Source organism: Ctenopharyngodon idella, chromosome 7 (genome assembly GCF_019924925.1).
Source record: "Ctenopharyngodon idella isolate HZGC_01 chromosome 7, HZGC01, whole genome shotgun sequence".
Lineage (NCBI taxonomy): Eukaryota > Metazoa > Chordata > Actinopteri > Cypriniformes > Xenocyprididae > Ctenopharyngodon > Ctenopharyngodon idella.
Window position 1 is genome coordinate 45,129,562 of NC_067226.1, and position 14,256 is coordinate 45,143,817.

The 14,256-nt window shown below is 38.4% G+C and overlaps 1 protein-coding gene across 5 annotated transcripts in view; it reads right to left on the reverse strand.

The window, feature by feature from the left end:
- Window positions 1-208: 208 nt before the first annotated feature.
- Window positions 209-14,256, reverse strand: part of dennd5a (DENN/MADD domain containing 5A) — a 65,512-nt gene continuing 51,464 nt past the window's right edge. For all 5 annotated transcript variants that reach the window (XM_051900145.1, XM_051900144.1, XM_051900149.1 and 2 more), the window contains 10 exons: window positions 14,007-14,091; window positions 8,835-8,963; window positions 8,370-8,491; window positions 6,875-7,020; window positions 6,613-6,731; window positions 6,351-6,529; window positions 6,161-6,243; window positions 5,938-6,061; window positions 2,679-2,847; window positions 209-2,387 (listed from right to left, as the gene is read on the reverse strand). In XM_051900145.1, the coding sequence (XP_051756105.1) occupies window positions 2,204-2,387; window positions 2,679-2,847; window positions 5,938-6,061; window positions 6,161-6,243; window positions 6,351-6,529; window positions 6,613-6,731; window positions 6,875-7,020; window positions 8,370-8,491; window positions 8,835-8,963; window positions 14,007-14,091 (1,340 nt within the window). In that variant the 3' untranslated portion in view covers window positions 209-2,203. The remainder of the gene's footprint in view (window positions 2,388-2,678; window positions 2,848-5,937; window positions 6,062-6,160; window positions 6,244-6,350; window positions 6,530-6,612; window positions 6,732-6,874; window positions 7,021-8,369; window positions 8,492-8,834; window positions 8,964-14,006; window positions 14,092-14,256) is intronic.

The following is a 14,256-nucleotide window of genomic DNA, read 5'->3' on the forward strand; positions in this document are numbered from 1 at the left end:
TATTCCATGTAGTCTCTCAATTAATATGGTTGTTAAACAATGAAGCCTGATTCATAATTATAATAGAAAAACTGCTTAAACTGGTCATAGGACATGGAAATATTTCATTTAAAATACTCATTGATTGTACGGCAAAGATATAAGCCACATTTTAATCAAATCAAATCTCGCTGAAAGTTGCATCATTTTAAAAACAGACAGAAGCATATTGAATTGTCACCTTTAATACATTTTATACACTGTACACAGTTGTTCAATATTTAACACTACATTACACTCTTTGTCTATAAATGTATCAAGAGATAAAACACAAGAAAAGAAAGAAAATAAAAACCTCCCAGAATGCTCATGCCAGCTGTGTTTGAACAGGAACCAGAACAGTCACCATGAAATTGGCACATGAATATCAGCCTTTAATGTGCTTCTCCCAGGAATATCCTACAAATTATGCTACACGCTAAAAACAGGTGAATATTTCATCAATATTCAATAAAATCTTGGAGCTGTAAATATTGCATAGCAGAAACAGAGGGGCTGCTGGGGTTTAACTAGGGACACAAACACAGCATCTGTGCCGCAATTTAATTCTACTTTAAATATGGCATTAGAGTTGGCCACGGTCGAGACCTGAGGGCTGAAGAGATGGGGAGTGTTACGATACTTTGAAAGGATGAAACGTTAATGTTATCCTTTGATTGTTTTTACAACCTCTCTCATAAAATATGTTTGGATGTCACTTTCAGGAGTCGCATCTCTTATTTTAGGGGATCATAATAAGCTTAAGGAGACAGTTCACACTTTTCCTGCGTGGAACGCAAAAGGAGATATTTAGACGAAAGTCCAAGCTGCTCTTTTCCCATTTAATGAACACTGGGTCACCATTCACTTTCACTGTATGGGGAAGAAGGAAAGTGCATTCGGAATGACAAGAGGGCGAGTAAATGATGACTAATTATTTGGAATAATTAAGATTTTTAAATGTTTTTGAATCAAGCTGCATTTATTTGATCAGAAATACAGAAAAAAACAGTAATATTGTGAAATATTATTGCAATCTAAGATAACTGTTTTGAATCTTAATATATTAAAAGAAAAAAATTATTCCTGTGATCAAAGCTGAATTTTCAGCATCGTTACTCCAGTCTTCAGTGTCACATGGTCCTTCAGAAATCATTTATTGATTTGCTGCTCAATTATCATCATATCATTGATGTTAGAAACAATTTTTGCTGCTTAATATCTTTAATCTTAATTATCATGGTTTCCACAAACACATTAAGCAGAAAAAACGGTCAAACATTATTGATAAATGTTTCTTGAGCAGCAAATCATCATATCAGAATGGTTTCTGAAGGATCATGTGACACTGAAGACTGGAGTAATGATGCTGAAAATTCAGCTTTGATCACAGGAATAAATTACATTTTAAAATTTATTAAAATTTTCTTTTAAATTGTAATAATATTTCACAATATTACTGTTTTTTTCCTGTATTTCTGGTCAAATATTGCAGCCTTGGTGAGCAGAATAGACTTCTTTAAAAAACATTTTAAAATAATTTGACCGGTAGTGTAATTTTTGGGGTGGACTGTCCCTTTAAACTGATTTGCATTTGGAGGGAAAAATCACACAAACCCCTGGCATTGTTACAAAAAAAATGTTTCCATTTTTCTTATCTTTCCTTTCTTTTCTTTTTTTTTTTTTTTTTTAAGTAAAAATATGAATTCCCCATAAGTTGTACTTATAAAGCATACTTCTACATCATTTGCTTCAAACTCTGCATTGTGACAGTATGGATTAGATTAGAGCACAGAGCAAGCAACCTGACACATATCAAAATAACACTGTTCTTCTCTGAAAATATAATAACAGTTTTTCTTACACGTTTCCCTTTTAAATATAGCCATTGTCAGCAGTCCACAACAACAACGAAAAATATTGAGCTTTCAATAAAACGGTATAGCACAGGTTGGGAGTTTTCAACTTTCCGGAAAAGTATGGATCAAAATAGAGGACATATTTGAATGTCAGTTGATAAAAATTATGACACGCTTGAAAAGGCTCATTGCACTTAATATATGGCAAACATGACAGTAGCTTTAACGTAAGCCAGGTTAAGTCCTTTTGTTCAAGTCTCTCCGTGTAAAAAAAAAGTTAGTCCATGGTCCCCGCTGATCTGTGTTAGTTGTATATTCAGGCGGCGTTAGATCCCTATCCCTTTCACAAGAGAGGCCTCCAGAGTGATATTGAATTCCTGCAGAGTCTGTAGCACTCGAATCAGAGAGTTCACCAGAGAATGGTCCTTTAAGAGCGCCGTGTCCTCGTACATCTGTGCTGTGATTGGACACTCGGCAAGGAGCGCGATCCAGTGGTGCAGCAGGTGATCTCTGCAAGCAGAAAGACAACATGGGTGTCAACTAAGTCGGTACTGAAATTTTAAAAACGTGACGATACCAGAATTTCCCCCTAGCATTTTGAGCGGATTCTTAAACACCTCTGATTGGCCATTGTGTTCACGCACTCAACAGATACGTCTGTGATTGGCTACAATGATCAACGCTTCCAAAACAGTAGTTATGAACTACTTGAAATAGTTATGAACTTGTAATGGAGCATAATATGGGCACACTTTAAAATTCAAAATTCAGAAATACTCAGTCAAAAATTCAATGACCAACCTGGCCCCGAGACACACGAGCATCTGAAACTTCCCGTCTTTGCCGATGTTTCTGGGTGTGCTGTTGATGGCGCGCATGAAATGGCAGAAATGACGCACTCTCATCTGCCAGTTCTCGTCCTGGGTCATCTGACTCTGTTCCGCACTCTCAAAGTAAACCTGTGATTTTTCTGTGGTAATACAGAATATAAACAGGAGGATTTAGGATAATTTGCAACATTTTGAGGTATCATTCATGTTCCCAGTAGGATTTAGGTTATAACCGTCTGACGCACTTCCTCAGTGTACTCAGATTAAATCTGACTGGCTGTTTATTAGAAACCTCCAGGTGTAAGGGCTTTGAAATACACACATATTTGTTAGCTTTTATTATACAGTTGAGCTTCTTCCAGGGAAGTGTGGTATATACACTACTGTTCTAAAGCCTGGGGCCTACAGTTTTAGCCCTGATGAAGGCCTCTGTGCCGAAACATGTTGGCAAAATAAAGTATTGATCTTTTTAGCTCCATTTTATGTTTATTCTTGACCCCTCAACACCACAAGTGTTGCTGGTATTGTCTATAAAAAGTTTTGTTTATATTCCATGCACCTTGTTGGATGTGTAAAGTCGCACCAGATTAATCATATTACACTTTTCAGATTTACAGTAAAAACAGTACTACTGTGAAATTTATTTTTACAATTTAAAATATCTGGGGCCATATTCACAAAACATCTTAAGGCTAAAATTAGCTCCTAAATCACCGATTTAGGAGAAACTCTTAAAAATAATGGGCGTGTCAGTCCTAATTTTAGGAGTCCTACAAAAAAAAAAAAAAAAAAAAAATATATATATATATATATATAATAAGCGTACTTGGCGTGCTGTCCAAGGGGATCGAGGGCTCAGAGCTTGGAATTTAGCCCAAACCCAAAGTTCTCCCCATATCTCCAGCCGAGAGTGAGGAGCGAGGTGGCGGAGGGATGCAGAAAACTGTCGAAGTAACTATAGGCGAGTCGGCTCTCGTCTGTGTATATATACCTCCTCTCGAGCTGATTAGAAAGACCGTTTGAATGTGTTCCTCCCAAACTTTGTTTATAAAACATAATTTGACTCTTGAATTCTGCATTCTCTTGAGATGGAGACATCCAAGAGGCGGACAATTAACTGTATATACTAGTTTAATTAGTGACACTTATCCTACATTTTAAAACCTGTATTTGAATATGGCAACATTTTTATTAAAAAATATTTATTTGAATCGGGCAACATTTGTATTTTAAAACCTTTATTTTAATATGGAAACATGACACCTCATTCTACAATATTTCTATGATTAAATCGCTGACTTCTCCCCCATCAGCCAATCACTGTGTGTATACTCCATAGCAACGAGGTCAATCCCGCCCTTACTCTTAACTTAAGACTTCAGTCTATTCCTTAGTAAAAGTTTGTCTCAGCAGCTTTGTGAATAGGTTTTAAGAGAAAACTCTTAGCTAAAAACTTTTACTGCTATTTAGGAGAACTCTTAGTGGTAAGATTAAATGTTTTGTGAATACGGCCCCTGATTTCCATTTGAATTTATTTTAAAATGTAATTTATTCCTGTGATCAAAGCTGAATTTTCATCATCATTACTCCAGTCTTCAGTGTCACATGATCTTTCAGAAATCATAATAATATGCTGATTTGCTGCTTCAGAAACATTTATTATTATTATCATCAATGTTGAAAAAAGCTGCTTAACATTTTTGTTGAAACCATGATACATATATTTTTTTTTTAAGGATTCTTTGATGAATGGAAACGTTCACAAGAACAACATATATTTGAAAGTATTTTTTTTGTAATATTATTAATATCTGTACTGTCACTTTTGATCAATTTAATGCATTTTTTTTTAACAGTACATAAAGCAAAACAAACTGCGATTGATCCCTTTACATGTCAGACAAGCTGCTCTTCCTGTCTAAGTGGGCGGCTCTTGACCAAAATATGCAGTATATACAGTGTGAAAAACACATAATGATGTCTTATAAGACAAAAAACTTCAAACACTAAGTATGAGAAAGTATTTTTTAAGTGTAAAAAGGTATAAAAGTTCATTTATCAAGCCTGTAACCATCTTGATCATAGCTGGAAAAGACCAATTACAGCCAATACAGGCAGTTTACCATAGGAAATTTATGGTTTATGAAGTTTTTTAACAGTTATCGATGTTGAGTTCACCAAAGTTGTTTTTTGAAAATCTCCAATATTTAACGAACGATACGATGGACAGCGGCGGTCCTAGAGGCAAAGTTGCTCTAAATGAGGAGTTCCACCATGTGGTATGAATGTCGTGGGCATGTGCGAAAAATGGCATGGTACACGATCCTTTATGCACGTTAAAAAACGCGAAAGCATCCACCGGTGGCCGATTTCTTTTGAATTTCTCACAGGCCTCTAGGGCCATGACTCAAACAGGCCCAGCAAGTTTCGTTCCAATCTGTCTTCGTCAACTTTGTCTGATAGCTGCTCAAAATTCATTTTCCGATGGCGGACATGTTTTTTGAGATATGTCAATGTCCTCAAAGACAATCATGGCACCTTGGATAAAGACACTGCATGTCAAGTTTCAAGTCGATCAGACTGTGTTTTTTCCTGTTATAGCGCCACCAAGTGGCCAGTCTCAGTGTCCTTATTCTCTCGGCCACAGAATGAGCTCTTACATAGGTGTGCTGAGTTTGGTGAAAATATCTTATTCCGTTCACGAGTTATAGCCATTTTAGAAAAAGTGGCTCCGCCCACTTTGAATGATTTGGCGGCCCTTAGGGACCGTGAATCTGAACTTTTTTTTTTAATTATTGACAATCAGACTCCAGAGAGTCTTGCTGCACTGGTTTGGTTCTGATCTTGTCAAAAACCTAGGACTAGTTCGCAAAAGTAGGTTTTTCAAAAAATCCAAAATACCTGAAAATTTTGTGAATCCGAGGCTTGAGCCAAGGATTCCAACGATATAAGACACGTGTTTAGGAGTTATGAGCCATTTTGTGCTTTTGACCGCTGTAGCGCCCCCGTCAGGCCGATCAGGGTGAGCCTTGGTGGCATTGTAGACGGTGTGAGTACTACCAGCCCTCAAAGTTTCAAGTCTCTATGACTTATGGTTTGGTCTGCCCGATCACTTTTAAGGGACAATGCTGATCCTTGGAAAATGTAACAATTAAAACTGGGTTTCAGCGCTACGTGATTGAACCCCTAATAAGAAAAAATATTTTATGGAATGTAACAGTATTTGTTACCTAGAAAGTCCCAAATGAAGACGTTCTTGAAAAGGCGTGGTGACTTGAATCCATGCTGGAACACCTGCTCTAGAGCCCATACTAAACCATACTCTCCACACAAAAGCAGTGTGAGGCTTCCTCTCTACAACAGAAGAATGAAGAAACATCATCAATATGTGCTGATTTCATCCACATTTCTCCTTTCCGCTGTTTGTTTTCACAGAGAAAAAAAATACTTTACCTCTTTTTCTGGCTTATGGAAGTGTTTGACGATACCATTAATCGCCTCTCCCACACCTTCCTGGATCTGGCCCGTGTTTAACTCTAGTGGGCACACAACGGGAAACATGCTTGAGACAACAGCAATATCCTCTACTTATTAAATCTATAAGATGTGACTTTTGACTTTTATGAGATTTCCAAGTACACACTTGGTTTGCTGTTTGGCGAAATGGTGACAAATCTGCGCATCATCCCGGGGGATTGCTGCATTGGAGGCGTCCGGCACATTCTCTCCTCGTTCTCCGTGTTAGTCACCAATTCGCCCACCAGTATCCTCTCCAAGCTGCCATCATCCACTCCTTTACCCAGCCAACGTCCGCACGGAAACCTACACAACAACAGACCGACAGTCAGTTAAGGGACTGATAATGAATAATGTGATTATGGTGTTACTAAAATCTTAGTACTCACTTGTAAGTGTGCCCTGTGATCCCATTTCGGACCATTACGCACTCCACTAGCCACTTAGCATACAGCCCTGAGTTATCATGGCCCATCTGTATGGTGGTCAGCTTCCCCAGGTTCTGGCACTGTCCGAAGTACAAACAGAGTTATACAACAAACCTCGACCAATATAGGGGTTTTCAATAATCAATATCTAGCATTGTGCCCAAAAATACAGCAATATATATAGTGAAACCGGGGTAACGAGCAAAAGAATGTAATGTGTCACCTCAAACGTAATCTCCAGAGTGTTTTTGGGGACCTGCAGGACCCCGGTCTCAGCTAGTTCCCCTGAGACGCACACCCAGGGGTTGGCCGTAAACATTGAGCCACCGAGTTTCTTACTGGGGATGATGACCACATGGTATGGTATCACTGTGAACAACAACAAAGATGAGTGTTTATGTCATTTCTGTTTGGTCTAAAAAAAGAAGAAAGATTTCAGATATCACCAATGTAGCAAAATATAGTTAAATCTTGAAAACTCTCTGAATAATTTTAGTGTGTTAACGGACATGATGCTGTTAATGTATTTGGTCTTGGCAGACTAAGGGCCCTATTTTAACGATCTGAGCGCATGGTCTAAAGCGTAATGGCGCAGGTGCACTTAGGGCGTGTCCAAATCCACTTTTGCTAGTTTAATGATGAAAAAAAAATGGTCGGTGCGCCAGGCGCATGGTCCAAAGAAGTTGTACCTAGCCTCTTAATGAGTCAGGGTGTGTTTTGGGTGTAATGTGCAATAAACCAGTCAGAATCTCATCTCCCATTCCCTTTAAAAGCCAGTTGTGCTCACGCCATTGCAGATTGCTATTTACATGGCGAAATATAGACACCCTCAACCTGACGAGTCAATTTAAATACATGTGTATTGCCATGATTGGTCAAATAATTAGCCAATTTCATTCGTCATTACTGCAAACAGGTAATTCTGATACATGCAATGACTCTCCATTATGACATGTAGATATTTTTATCTTTATGTACACTATAATAATCTTTTACATTGTAATCCTTTTAATTGTAATATTTGTTTGTGTGCTGCTGCGCGTTGGTTTTTGTTGGTCAATGGTGCAGTCGTTTTCAGTTGCCTCAAAATAGCAACACGCCAACAATGCACCTGAACACACCTTGTTTTCAGACCAGCACGCCAATGGGCGAACAGATGGGCGCGCTATTTAAACAACGTGGCGCAGGACGTGAAAATGATAACTGCGTCGGGCTGAAACTAGTAAAAAAACACTTGCGTCTTGCTACACTGCTGCTGCTAGAGAGCAAGTATGGACTTACTACTGCTAATAGATACACAGACACGCTGCTGTAAGCATGTAAGATACGCTACTGCATAAATAGACATACATAAATCCTGTAACAGATGGACAGATGGCAGGTGGAGCTGGGGGAGGTGGAAGGGTTTCAGAGAAACTCTGATAGCACTGCAGGACTAGCCTACAGCAAACCCTGAACCAGACTATTTAAATGTTGAGCAATAAATCTCATTGGCTGCAGAATCAGCAGAGGCCAATCAGCTTGTGTAATGTAGTAAATGATATGATTGCTAGCAGATTGCATGCAAAGGACAATCAGACTGTGCCATCTAGGGATTCATGACTGAACTAGATATATCTATTTTTTGTAAACTCTATCGCTCAGCCCTACTTGTTAACTCTCAACTGCAAAAGCTTAATGGTATACTGTGTGTGCAATGTGAGATTGATGCCTCTTACTAATTGTGGTGAAGACGTTGGTAAAGCAGAAGTAGTCCACAGCGTTAAAAGAGAGGAGATGGTAGAGGAACTGCTCCTTCTCATCATCACAGCGCAGGAAAGCGTAGCGCTTATAGAGTTTCCTTCAAATAAATACAGCCAAATGTTAAATCATACAGTGCAAATTTAAACACAAAAGCTTTAAAAGAAGTTAACTGCATGCATAAAGACCCTGAAGAAAATGAGTTCAAATGCATTTCAGGTCAGAAGAGGACACCATGAAGAATTCTTTACTGAGGATGAGCCACTTAACGGTTCAATGCCCATTAATAATAAAAAACACACTTCATTTTTAATGGAGCCTTATTTTTTTGCTGTGCTACATCTCTTACATTTTAACTGTTTGACATCCAAGCGTTCGGCTACAGTACATCTTATTTATGACAGTGCCTTCTATGTCACTAAAGAACTAGTCAATAGTCTTACTTTGTGAGCTCATGGTCAGACAGCAGTTGTTTCAGGTGTCTGGACAGCAGTTTCTTCTCCATGGAGAGACGCACCCATGCCCTGGCCTTCCCAACATCTGTCTTGATCTCACTGATGTTCTGGATGTGCCTGAAGAATGACAGACAGTGAATTACGGTCACAGGACAGATACTGATAACAGGACTTGAATTTCAGAATTTCAATTTCTACTAAAATTAGGTTCACAAATTACAGTCCTAACAAGTGATGCCACACTGCGACATGCGATAAAAAGGTTTTTTTCTATGCTAATCAGAGTTTTTTGTCCAAACCAGCCGCAACAGCGATACACTATGAGCGACAGGGTATTCTATTTTTTCGAATGGTTACTATTTCTACTATTTCGGTTGCTAACAAGTGTCTAAAAGGTTGTCGGGGACATTAAACATCATAAGCCGAGCAGATAAACTCACTAGTCCACTTTCACAGCCTTGTTGTGTTTATAATCATGCTTTTGCCACCTATTCCAACTTTAATTTTCAGGGAAAATGCTTTAAAATAAAGAAATAAAGGAAGCTTAATGGTTGTGACATGAAGTTATGTGACCGTTGTGTAGTTTTAAAGTCTAAATTTAGCTTTTAACTTCAGCCGATTGTTTTTACACTTCAAAATTCATAAAAGTTGCGTTTTCTTCATAAGTTGATTATGGAAGGTCTGGCGGAAGCTAGATATTTTATTTCATAACTTGTTAAATATGGATATTTTTCTTATACAAATGCATCGCTTCGCTTCAGAAGGCCTTTATTAACCCCCCCGGAGCCGTGTGAAGTACGTTTATGATGGATTAATGTGGATGGATACACTTTCTTCAGCTCATACTCGTTGGTCCCGTTCACTGCCATTATAAATCTTGGATGCGTCAGGATATTTATTAATATAACTCCTATTTGTGTAGAAAGAAGAAAGTCATATACACCTCGGATGGCTTGAGGGAGAGTAAAGCTTGGGGTAATTTTCATTTGAAAGTGAACTAATCCTTTAAGCCATAGCATACATCTCTTCAGCAAGCCACATGATTTCAGACATCATTCATGTTAACTCAGTGAAATGCGTAGGGTTGGTGGCAGGGGTTGTCATTAACATTTTTGCTCACCAGCCACTGTGGCAAGTGGTTTTCCAAAGCTACTAGCCACTCAGCATTTTCACTGGCCACGATTTTGACATCAGTACCATGGGGGAAAACTGCCATTTAGATATTTTTAATATTATCTCATAATTTGGCAGCAGGTATATTAGGCTGCTGTCACTTTAAGACCTGACGCACAGATCCATTATACTGTTACACATGTTTTCTTTCTCAACTGTTTACATTCACTTAAAACATAACTGACTGTGTTTACGTGAATACTCGCCAAGACCGGCATTTTGACATTATTTTGTGTGTATTTGACTTTCGCAATAAACAGTGAAAAAGAGCTCAATGTAGTACTGAGATGCCACACTTTGGTTATGAGCACAAAATCTGCATGAATTAGTAAAATTATGCGCAATATGCGCAATCCCATGGCGAAATTCAAGCCCTGTAACACCAACAATATTCATCCGGAGCAAATGAAATGAGTGAGTGAGGGGAGACGGGTTTGTGTGTCGACTCGCTGTCGGAGAGATGAGAGAGAGAGAAAGAGCAGCTGGTATCACGTATCTATGCGGAAAATGAGTATTGGAAGAGGTTCAGATATTTCACTATCGATATGTAGTGAAAAATCAATATTTTTGACAACACTACAGTGCACTTAGTTCATTATTTCAGATGCCTTTTTAAAAGATTACTGAAAAATGTATATATTATATATAAAATTCAACCAGCTAAAGTGGCTAGTATGACTACGTTACATGCCACTGCTGAAATTGGGGGGTTGGCGGGTGTTAATGTCAAGCCCTAGTTGGTGGTATACTCAAATCCCTAACCCTAATTAGAATTATCAGTATAAAGGTGCTGTCATATTAGGGCATTATCACAGGCAAAATGGTCCATTGTCTGTTGTCAAAAGTGTATTTATGTATGAATCACGGCTCACACAGAAGTCCATTTCAAACCAAGCAGCTTTCTGTTGGTCAACAGAACAAATACGCATGACTAAGTTGAACCCGTTGCGAACCCAAGTGGAAATCTTTGCCCTCATGTGAAATTCCCGACTGTGTGGATTCCTATTGAAATGAAATGTGGCCGCACTTGATTCTATAAGAATCAAAAGAGCTATTGCTGAGATAACAGCCGTAATCCGCCCTGCACAGGTTCACAGTACTGCATTCTTCCAGTGCAGTGGGAATTTGCCAGCGTTTCAGGAGAGAAAATGGGGGCAGGAGAAATGGCTCAGACTCCCTAGAGCATCAGCCATCCTGCTGTCATCGCTCGCAGCCGCTATCATGCATGCCACGTCCAGACGCATTCTCTTCCACTCCACCTCTGCTACTCAACACTGTCTGACCTTCCATTACATAAATGCATTATAGCGTTTAGTGCTGCCCTCCAGACTCTACAAACCTCAGAATTACAGTCTGCTCAAGCCATAGACCTGCAGCCATAATATTAATGCACTAAACAATGTCATTGCCTTGCTGTATTTTGCTGACAACAGGAATAAGGCACCACAAAGGTAATACTTTTATGATAAATACTGTTTCTGAAATACTTGTTAACACCAATTAACCATTTCTCTTGAATGTGTTGTCAATAGGAGATGCTGACATGGCTAAAGAGAGGAATGTAATGCCAAGGCGTTCCTGCACTGCTGTGTCATGGCACGGCTCGGCTCAGCAGGAGGTCTGGTGCTAATTAGGCTGGAAATAATGTGGCGGCATGAAACGTCTCAGTGCTTTCTTCACGCAATGTGAGGAATCGCCCCCTTTCCCATCTAAGACCATACACTCCCATCTAAGACTATACCTGTATTTTCATAAAAAGATATAAAAATTCAGTTTCAGTTAATAGATCGATTCAACTGTAGATCTGTAAAAAAAAAAAAAAATATATATATATATATATATATATACACACACATGTGATCCCATATTTGACCTTGGCTTTCAGGGTATATTTTCATATTTTCTGACTATTAATTTGATTCTTGTTAGGAATATTCTGTTTAATATGATAATCAAATCACAATATGTCAAACCAAAACTACTCATAACCTATAGCCAGAACCAAAAACTACAAGTACATGCAAAGGACTCTTCTCTGTGTAACCGGGCTCTATGCTTACATTTCTTTTTAGGGGCACTTGTGCTCCTAATTTAAAAAATTTAGGAGCACAGTAAAAAATTTAGGAGCACCTTCTGATCAATGACAGAAATTAACCTTCCCATTATGAGGCGATATTTGACTCCTTAAAATGACTGGCATTTTTTAAACCTTAATAAATGTGTCATCTTTTATGTCAAATTCATAATTTTATATTCATAAATTGAGTTAGAATAATAAGACACAATCAGGAAGAATAAGTTACCAATCAAATGAAATCGGTATCAACAAAATTAATCTTTGCACTGCAGACGTGGCACAGAAGAACAAAAAAAGGTGGCATTTAGGTATACTTACAGACTGTTTAATCAGACTGCCACGAATGCATTTAAATTCATGATAACAAAGTTATGAGATTAATGTTTTACATAGAAGGTTTTGAACTGAATATAGAAATATTAAATGATTTAAATAACTGAAATTATACTTAAAAGGTGCAATTTGTACAATTTGTGAGGATCTACTGACAGACATGCAATATAATATACATAACTATGTTTTCAGTGGTGTATACAGACCTTACATAATGAACCGTTATGTTTTTATTACCTTAGAATGAGCCATTTCTATCTACATACACCGCGGGTCCCCTTACAGGTTAAGTCGTCATTATGCGCCGACATGTTTCTACAGCAGCCCTAAATGGAGAAACACTCTACAAAGCGTGTTTAGTCACTATGTTGTTGCTCTTTTAAATCGTTCGTTTTTTCAGAGGCAGCATGCATTTCCACTACGTTGAATACCCACTAAGTAGTAGTAGTAGTAGTAGTAGTAGTAGTAGAGACCGTTTTTTGTTAGAAGTAAGAAGAAACCTCATTGCTTGACTGGCTAACGTCTCTGCTGTCTCAGACGACGACATCTTTGTCTTGTGTCGGCCAGACGGCCACCGTAGCTTCTCTGTTTTGCTTTGAAAGGGAGGGGTGAGCACTGTTGTTTGCAGTTCGCAACCTCACTGCTAGATGCTGCTAAAATTTATTTTTAATTTAAAAATAAACATAAAACCACCAGTAGGGGGCGGCAAGTCACTGTCGTTGTGACTGAATCATTCGATTTGTTCAAATGGCTGATTCATTTAGGAATAAAGCAAGTGACTGTCTATATGAATGGGTCATTGAATCATTGACTCACTAGATTCATTTGAAAACACAGATTCATTCATAAACGAAACACCTGTTTGCTCAGAGATGTGCAGCGGTTCAGCTGTGGTTTTGTTTGGAACTATTTTCATTCACGAAATAGAGCAAAATCTGACAATACTGTTCCTAAAATGTAAGTCACTTCATGTTTATTGAATTGTTGTATGAAATCAATATTACATTTGCAAACTCCCTTTATATCATTAAAAAGCTGTAACTCGTCTCAGTTCATCGCAATCTCACAAACTTCCCTTTAATTAATGAAGCTGTCTACACTGCACAATGAATCCCTCATTTACATCGTGTCTATACTCTGTTTGTTATAATGAGAGGATTCGTGAGCGTGCATAATTTAGCACTGAACACATTCCAGCGTTTTGAGTGGTGAGTGGATTTTAACTTAAAAGCCTCTGATTGGCCATTGTGTTAAAAAAAAAAAAAAAAAAATCAACAGATAAGCATGTCTGTAATTGGCTACATTGCTCAGCCCTGCAAAAACACTTTCTCTCTCCATGCTCTCCAGAGTGCAAACACAAATACGCTCTGATGCGTTTGCAAAATCTATTTGGCCAATACGCTGTTATTAGTTTCAATTGAGGGTGCACCACCGTAAAACCGGGCCTGATCGGGTCAGTCGCACTGGTGCTTCTTAAATACTTTTTCACAGTCGCACACAGTAATTTTCAGTCGCACTGTAGAGTCCTGGTGTAGTGTGATTGTTTTGCTCTACACTATAATACTTTTGAGTCTCACCTCATGTCCTGGATCAAGGAGACTTTGAGAGGAGGCATTGCACAGCCAGCATCCGACTTCCGTCTCTCCGTGTCATGAATGATACCTGAGACACAAAACAGGGAAAATATGCTGAAAAATCAAACATAACACTAATCAGCATGTTTTCTGTTCCAAACCCAAGCGAGCTGCCGACCTGGAAAGCATGTCATACATAGGAAATGTTTCCAATGTGGAGGATGTTTCAAACAGTCGGCAGCTAAATATATAC